Raw genomic sequence first — 9,256 nt, 5'->3', positions numbered from 1 at the left:
TCTCTATATATAATACAACGTTAGTTTTGATTGTTGCCTAACTTTGATTTTTTGCTCCAGCACCTTAAAAGGTTTTGTGTTTGCCCTTTACCTTGTTTGTTCCAAATATGGATGAAATAAATCTTCGGGACATATTCTGGATACATTCTAAAGAAGGAGGAGCACGACTCAGCCTGTGAACAGTAGTATAATGTCTTCTATGGCTCTTTGGGAGCTTTCTGCGGCTTTTACAAACTCCACACCTGTATTTGAAGAAAAGGACATTGAGAATAAGAGATGCATTTAGTTGCATCTGAGAAATTGTAGGTTTCAGAGTTTTTGGGGTCAACCCATGAGTGTATATATAGACAGGGCAGACAGTGCAGTTAGCCCTTTGAGACATGAGCTAAATGGCTTCTTGGCTTCTTCAAATTGCAATTGTAAAAAAAAAAATACAAGAAAATTATCTAAAAATAAAAAAGTAAAAAGATAAAGATACAAGAAAATTATCTTAAGAAAGTGTGACAAATTAAATATAAATATTTTTTCTATAACATTATTTCATATATAATTACAAGAAAATAAATAGAGAATTCTGGACATTTTTCCTTTTCTGGAGAATGTCTGATAACATCCCTGCAGCTAATTTTCGAGTCATTTTTTTCACCTTTATTTTTTGGGGGGCAAATTTCTGGACATTTCTTGGCAATTTGCTCATTGCCTTTTTCTCGTGTTTTCGATAGAAATCAAACCAATTTTCCATAGTTTCTGAGGATTAAATGCTTGTGAAAGGCAGCTGAATGCAGCACAACAAAACCAATGTCGATCCAGGTTCTAAAGGGTTAAACTGGTGCCCATGTTCACAAACTATCAGTGATTCATAAGTTTTTGTCAGCTCAAAGCATTTTAGCCTCTTTTTAGTCACACCATCCTCATCTGCAGCAGCAGTGTTTTCAGTTAAAAACAGTCCAATAAAGCCAGTGCACAGGACCTGCCCAGCACCAAGAGACAGAAAACTAACCATCTGCAGAACATGGAGGTGCATTAAACAGTTCATGAAACACATACCAGAGCTAAAAGAAGAGGGGATTTTTGTCTTACCTTCATCAGGTGGAAACTCTGTGTGCCAGACAGAAGAACTTGCTGTTTGCAAACATCGTCCAGATAATAATTTAAGATTATAATATGTTAGGGTTCTTTTTGCTCTGCCTTTCAAGACCATTTAAAAAAGTTTCAATTGAAGAATTTGTTTTCAGTACTTTCCTTCTCTCAATAATTGTTTTGATATTCTCTGGCGTAGAGCTGGATCGATTCAGTGGATCCAAGTGCTGTGGTCAACTTAGTCTGTGTGAGTATATTACAAAACACACTGGGGAAACTGGGTCGGCCTTTCAGTCCTTTATTCCTCTGAATCCTGTTTAAGAGAGTTTAATCTGTTTTAATTGAAATCTACTACTGTCTAGTTCCTCATGTGTTTTTAAGGCAGATATTGATATTTGAAAAAAAAAAGAAAACTGATAGATATACATACGTACATGCACACACACACATATATAAATATAAACACATAACATCTGTTTGTGCTGTCGAGTGGAAGATGTGATTTCTTTTTTTTTTAAAGATTATTTTTTGGGCTTTTGCCTTTATTGAGATAGGACAGTTAGAGTATAGCATGAAAGGGGAAAGGGGGGGGTGCCATGCAAGCAAAGGGCCGAGGCCAGAATTGAACCTGTGGCTGCTGTGGTGAGGACACAGCCTCTGTACATGGGTCACCCACTCAAACAACCGAGCCACTGGGCCCCTTGAGGATGTGATTTCTGAATGCCCTCAAATGCAGTTTTGGTGATTATTTACTGACGTTATTAGAAAAGCTGCCATTTAACCCAATCCCCATCTCCTGGCACTGAGCTAATATCTGTGTCATAGATCAGCCACATCATCAAGACCTCTGACTGAGGTAAATAATACTGATCATTTTGTTATATATATATTTATATATAAGAAAGGATATAAATCAATTATAAAAAAAATAAGCAAATAAAAAAATTACAAATTAACTTGATCAACAGGATAAACAAAACAATATGTGATCATGTAAAATCTTTTAAGAAAGTAAAAATTCACTTCCTAATTTTTAATTGAAGTAGGGATGCACAGTTTTAGAACACTGGGCTGACAGTATTTTAAAACTGTGTGACGACAATGTTGTCACACAGCTGTGGCTCAGAGGTAGAGTGGGTCGTCCTCTAATCAGAAGGTCAGCGGTTCGATCCCCAGCTCCTCTGGACAACATGTCGAAGTAAGATATGGGCAAGATATTGAACCCCAAATTGCTCCTGATGCTGCGTCATCGGAGTGTGAGCGTGTGTGAATGATTACTGAGTAGCTGAGTAACTATGGTAGCCTCGACCACCAGTGTGTGAGTGTGTGTGTGAATGGGTGAATGTGACATGTAGTATTAAAATGCTTTGGGTGGTCAATAAGACTAGAAAAGTGCTATACATCTATAGTCCATTTACCATTTACCAAAATAATAAGCTGGGCTTATAAGATGTTTTTATATTGTTATGCATGCGTTTTTTTGTGGTTATCTGTTATTCTTTTGTGCCAGGGTAACACAGAAATCAACACTACAAAAATTTAACTGAACTGTGTTAAAGTCATTAAGAGTAATTCCTTGTTGTAGCAGTGACATCCTAGTGTTTAACACAGAACCACTGTGAAGAGCCCTCACATAAACATGGCTGCATTGTTCTCAGCAAATTCTATAAAAAGAACGCTGAAGGTATGACTGAATGATTGCAAATGAAATAATTTCCTGTGAGGCGATTTCTTTCTAGTGACAGCATCAACTTTATCTTGTACGCTGTGGGTAAGGGATAGATGTTCAGTCTCCTGTAGAGGAGCTGAAATATTCTGTTGCAAAGTCAAGATGTGGTCGGAGATATTCAAGATATTCAAGCTGAGGAATGATTTCAGATGAAACGCAGCCTGAAGCGTTCCACCCATCTGCTCTTTATTTAGAGGAGGTTAAAGCAGGTCAAGAAACATGTGGAAAGATTCCAGTAGTGTTAAAAGAAGACTAACACTTTATTTATCTGTTAAGTAATTAGGAAAAAAAACAGGTCACCACAGCTGGATTCTGCTGGAGGATCTAATGCCTTCAACATATATTCCCTCAAATGGGTTACAAACACGTGTCAGGATACATGTGTTGCAGGTCTGAACATGGGATTTGTTGACTGTAAGAAAACATCAGCTTCTGTGGCCTCTTCTAATGTAAACACATGACATACATGATCATGACCAAAATCCTGAAAATATGCGCCACCTTTTGCACATAAAATATAAATTAACCTCCAGATTCACCACAAACATGTCTGACATGTCTTTTTTAAGTGTTGTTTCTTCATCAAACAGTGCATCCACTACACCACACAGTGTCATCTGTGTGTGTGTGTGTGTGTGTGTGTGTGTGTGTGTGTGTGTGTGTGTGTGTGTGTGTGTGTGTGTGTGTGTGTGTGTGTGTGTATGTGTGTGTTAAGAAGCCTGTGGTTGGCAGTCCTGAGTGTTTGTGCTGCTGTTTTCAAAGTCTTTGTGTAAGTCCAGGGGCCCATACAGGCTCTCCAGTGCAGCCAGTACTTTGCTCTGGACTGAATCCACCTGCTCTACCGGGCAGTATTCATCCAGACTGGACCTGAAAACACACACAATAACAAACACATCAGCCTCTCTTTCTTTACTACGATACCTTTTACAACACAGGTCTGAATTTACATTATGATTAGCACTCTGTTCTATTTATGAACATCTTTAAAGAGACTGAGATTTTTTCTGAAGTGGGGTTATCCACAGTCAATATTACAGTATCTACAGCTGATTCCAGTCCACATGTCCCCATTGTGGAGAAGCAGGCTGGGATCTGGCAGTGATGCTAAGCAATGTGCAGATTTTTTTTTTCTTTGGGGGGGGGGGTGTTCCCATTTATGTGTTGACTGCTTTACCTTAATGCCAGTGATAGCCAGTGCAAAACGAGGCTGTTAAATCTCTCTCTTCAAAGCCAGAATGAAAAACAGTGATTTTATGTTTCTGAACAGGCTGGTGTGTCTGCCTCCATCAGTTAGTCAGTTTGTGTAATTGTGTGACTTTGGCCTTTCTTAGTTCGGATTCACCAAAGTCACATGATAACACAAACTGACTAACTAATGGAGGCAGCGGCAGACCAGCAGCTCCTGAGTTCAGCAGCTAAAATGACTGTTTCTATTAATTGGTTTGTAGAAACCAGGGTTCCTTGGCCAGCTAGTCTGCAAGGTGTCGTGGTTCTGACTTGTGTTTCATTCCAAGTACTTATGTAAGGCAGGAAAAACTTTGACAAGGTTTGTTGTAGAATACAAAACAAAATATAGCAGGTAAAGTCCTTCCAAGATAACATTGTGTCTGATCCAATACCAACTTGGTGTCCTATTCTCACGTATCTTAAAGTGGTACAACACATTAATAAAAAAAGCACAGAAAAGGCTCTACTTCCTATGGAAACTTAGGAAGGCTAGATTCCAGAGCAAGATCCTGGTTAACTTCTACAGAGGAGCAATAGAAAGCATACTGACGGGAATCATCAAAAACTGGCATGGTTAGTGTACGGCCCAGGTCAGGAATGCTCTACAGCGGGTGATTAAAAGTGCCCAGAACATCACTGGTTCCCATCTACAGAGCATCAGTGACCTCTGTGAAGTGAGGTGTCTGCAGAGAGGCCAAAGGATACTGAAGGACAGCAGCCACCCCAGCCACAGTCTGTTCACCCTGCTGCCATCTGGAAAAAGATACACAAGTATCTGCTGCTGAACTAACTCCTCCTTCCACACCAAAAGATGTAGCAGGATTTAGGATCAATTTCAATTTCATTTCTTCTTAAACCATGTTTTAAAAAAATGAAAAATAAATCTACCCTCTATCTTGTATCTTATACCTTACCTCACAGCAAAACATGTTTCTACACAATTAAACACGGCCAAAAACTAATAGTGATCCACATCTATGCAGACTTATCGTTGTCTTCTAACAAGACGTCATCCTATCCTCTTTTGTCATGTGCAATAAACCGCCTTACATCACCATAGCTGTGGAATTTAACTTAGCATGAATTCTAACAGAAATAATATAATAATGAATGCAAATATAAACATAACTTAGTTTAGTTTACTACTATACACCATTCCAAATAAACAGAAACTGTTGCAAAGACTTGAGTAATATCAAAACCTAATATGTCACAGACCAATATTAACATTTTTACCAAGTATAAAATGTGTCATGAAGTGGCTCTACAATTGTAGTCTAGTGGCTTTGTCAAGAACATAGAAAGGAAATTAAAATAACTTTTTTTTTTTACAAACAGGCTGCTTGATAGTATGGTAAAAAATACTGTTAATATAGCACACACTTACACTGGTATTAATGTTTTTAAGTGAGCTAAAAACCATTTTGTTGGAAACCCCTCCAACAATACTTTTTTTATGTCACTCTGGCCGCTTCTCCAAACTGGGGGCCTGCCGAGTGAAATCTACTGTATTTAATACACCCCCCCACTTCCAAAAAATCCAAACTGTCCCTTTAACCTGTGTCTGTGTTATTTACCTGGACATAGTCACCAGTGTGGGTTTGGGCAGAGCCTTGAGAAACAGCTGTACAGCTGAGATGAGTGAGTCAATCTCCTCGTCAGTGCTGATGTGGTGAGGCAGTTCGACCGAGTCACAGGTTAACCCTGCCTGATGGACCTGAGAGACCACAGACAGAGAGAGGAGGAGGAGAGAGTGATGGGAAAATCAGAGGGGAAGTAGGAAAAAAAATAAGACAAGATGAGGAGAGACTGCATGGAGGAAACAGAAGAGGAGAGAAGCAGTGACATCACATAAAAGGTCATAAATATGTAAATAAAGTATGTGTGAGAGTATGTAACTAGTATGTAGTAAGTAGTGATGTAATAAGTATGTAAAAAATAAAGTATGTAATGAGTATGAAAATTGTGCTGTTTTATTGAGGTAATTATGTCTTTACTTTGAAAGGCACTTTACTTTATCAAATAATTTCTGAATGTTTCATTAACATCACAAAGAGCTGAATGTGCAACTGTCAACAGGTCTCCTTTAGGCAAACATCCAAACAAAAAGCACACTGTGTTAATGACAACTTCACTTACAACTATGATGTCACACTAGGAGATGCGAGTGTTTCGTGTGGCAAGTTTGTATGCAAAGTCTGTGCAAAGACTTTAATATAAGCAGATTCACACTGAGAGTCAAGATGGGCACAATGGATGCTAATCTCTGAGACTTAATAGTCCTTTTTTGTTCTTTCTCTCACTGTACAGTACTGGTGCTGAGCGCAGCTCCGTGTTTCCAGACACAACATAACTTATCCTTCATGTCCGATTCACTGCAACGTCAGAAGAATGTCAACTTGGTCTCAGTGCGATAGGCTTGAGCGAGTTTCTCACTCAAGCTGAAAAATTTTAATTTGTGTGATGGATGTCTATTGCATCACGTCCATCACGCAGCCCTGTGTGAATCTGAGTTTATTCACGCCTTTGCATTGACTTTGTATGTAAACTTGCTTTGCGTTCAGTGCGAGTCCACTATTAGGTGACCACATCACAAAAATCATGAAAAATACCATTATGCCAAAATCATCTATGAACACTAAAAGACACAACTGTATGGATATGTCTATTATCACTGCAGTTATACCTTTACATAGAATCACTGTTATTATTGTGGTTTTTGTACTAGTGGTACACACAGTTACAGTATATACATACATTAAGACTCTTACCATTTCATAGTCAGGGCACATATTTCTTGACTTCAAACTGGAAACCAGTTGGGCTAATGAAGCCATACTGAAAACAAGAAAAAAAGGAATTCAATTCACTTCAGCTGTGCCTTTACAGGTTTACTATTCATTTTAAAACAATGTTTAGACTCATACAGCAGTAATCCCTCTCAATCATCACTTCAGACTCAATCTCAGAGTGTAGTGGTAGATTCATCTGCTCACACTCTGCCCTCTGCCTGGAGTTTTAGATTTTCTTCCTATTTTCTGTGTTGAGGGTGTTTATGTGCGTGTACCGCCACATCACTCAGTTGTGGTTCTAATAAAAGGTAGCGATCATGTGTAAGCAGTCCAAGACATACAACGCTGAAAAATGCAAATATCATGAGGCCAAACACCAAATCACAAGCAGTATCAAACAATGCTGCAGAGTATACCTGTAAAGATTCTAACAATGGACACTGTAAGTGGCATCCATGGACTTTTTGCTACCGATCACACATCGTAAAATATGCTGCATTTAATCTGTTAGTGATGATGCAAAACAATCAGGATTAACAGGTGTCAGAAATCTCAATTCACTGATCACTATAAACATTAGAAACTACTGTTCTAATGTATAGATATAATACTGTGTCTGTTACATAATAAGTTAAGTACCTACATGATCATTCCATCACACACATGGTCTATCAACACAGGAGGAGTTTCCACTGTTGGACGTGTTGGACCTGTTCTCAGCACTGTGTGGGTGTGTACACAGTGTGACTCTGCCTTTGTCACAACATCAGCGTGATATATTTAGACATAGGGTAGGAAGAGCACAAGTGTATTAAATAATCAGATTCATAAAACTCATGTAGATTCATGGCTACAGCGTGAGTGTGTAAGCACGCAAACAGAAATGTGTATACACATTCTTTTCATTAGATTGATCTCAGTCATTGTGGAGCTGGGCACGTGCAGGCCTCATATCCGCACCCACAGTCTTCCGTAACTGGATATAGAAACGCCCTTAAACATCTGTTTGCATAACAGTACTTGTGCCTCTCCACCGATTATTAGATGTGTCAGTGAGAATACTGAAGAACAAGTGCAGTTTCACTAACTTAGTCACAGTGCATGGCTTTCCAACCGTACCAGAGTCAATACACACAGCTGTGGATATTTGTAGGTATGTCATTCCCTCCAGGATTTTATGATGTTGCAACAATTGATGTGATTTGCAAAGTTTTCTTTGTCACATAAGTCAGAGCCATTCACAAAGATTTAGATACGGCATCGTCCACGATGATGAAGCTGGCCAACCTGATTGTAAAGACAGTGTTTGACAAGAAGAATAGGATGCTTTACAGATGAAGCAGACACAGATAAGAGAGAGAGCGTCAGCACTTCACAGCTCCACCTTTAGGTGAGGGACAGTCCCGTCCATCAACAGCCTCAGCGTCAGGTGAGGGACAGCCTGTCAGCCCTGTGTGCCTCTGACAGCTTCACAGGAGTTGAGACACTTTCTAGTTTGTAAAGTTAAAGAACTCAGTTACTCAATATAATAATCTGTCAGTTTTTTTTAAAGTAGTCTGTTAAATTTTGTTGTGCATTTGAAATGATAAATATTCTCACTATGAAACATGATAAAATTCAACTACTCTGTGATGCAGAAGAGAGCTTCACTCGGGGTGAGCTCATGTGTTTGCGTTACTGTGCAACTTGTTAATAAATATTTGGTAACATTAGCTTTGTGCTGTGAATAGTTCTCTCTGTGACTGTGTGTGTGAAACAGGCGGTGCAACAGTATCATGATAAAAAACAGAGAGAGAGAGAGGCTGAGTGGATCAATACACTGTGCAGCTGTACAATGTAATGAGTCAAATTTGCGGTAAAAATGCAGTGATTGGACAAAATTTCAAGGCCATGTAGAATTAGCTAAGACTTGTATTTTAAAAATGCATCATATCATGATTTGCATCCTGTGCAATTGTAACTTAAAAAAACCCCAGAAAACTAATGACAAAAATGCCTAAAAAACTTTCATCGCAATTTTTAAGAAAATTTGCTGTGAAATCAGGCATTCCGGACCGCAACAATCATGAAAATAGCCTGCAAAATCCTGGAGGAACTGTATTTGTTGTCTGTATCACTAAAAACCTTTCTGTGAACCATCATTGCAGTGAAATCTCAATCATCATGATTAGTAAACATCGGCAGCATGATCAATGATTTTTCGTATCGCTCATGATGAAACTGATTTTACAAAGTGCTTTAGAATTAGGATCAAAATAACAAAGGTCATTAACATGAAGATGACACTGAAATGTAAATGATGACAATCATCACTCTTAAATAATTTAAAAAGAAATTGATAAAAGTGCCTATGATGGACATTTTACAGAACGCGACCTACAACCTAAAAACAGTTACCATCTCTCAGCTTATATTCAATTTCCTCCTG

The 9,256-nt window shown here is 38.6% G+C and overlaps 1 protein-coding gene across 4 annotated transcripts in view; it reads right to left on the bottom strand.

Moving 5' to 3' along the window:
* Positions 1-3,045: 3,045 nt before the first annotated feature.
* The window catches only part of c12h5orf22 (chromosome 12 C5orf22 homolog), a 30,720-nt gene continuing 24,509 nt past the window's right edge, over positions 3,046-9,256 (bottom strand). The window contains exons 8-11 of one of the 4 annotated variants that reach the window (XR_015778113.1): positions 6,808-6,874; positions 5,614-5,753; positions 4,587-4,789; positions 3,440-3,676 (exon numbers count right to left, since the gene is read on the bottom strand). Coding sequence is in view for 1 of the 4 variants with exons in the window: in XM_042498455.2 (XP_042354389.2) it covers positions 3,520-3,676; positions 5,614-5,753; positions 6,808-6,874 (364 nt within the window). In the remaining 3 variants the exon portion in view is untranslated. Of the gene's footprint in view, positions 3,677-4,586; positions 4,790-5,613; positions 5,846-6,807; positions 6,875-9,256 lie in introns of those variants that run through there. The other 3 variants (XM_042498455.2, XR_015778114.1, XR_015778115.1) reach the window with 3 other exon arrangements.

The sequence above is a fragment of the Plectropomus leopardus genome, chromosome 12 (genome assembly GCF_026936395.1).
Source record: "Plectropomus leopardus strain MGB_pleo_1.0 chromosome 12, ASM2693639v1, whole genome shotgun sequence".
Taxonomy (NCBI): Eukaryota; Metazoa; Chordata; class Actinopteri; order Perciformes; family Serranidae; genus Plectropomus; species Plectropomus leopardus.
The sequence above is the reverse complement of the archived record's forward strand: the minus strand, read 5'-3'. Positions and strand labels throughout refer to the sequence as shown.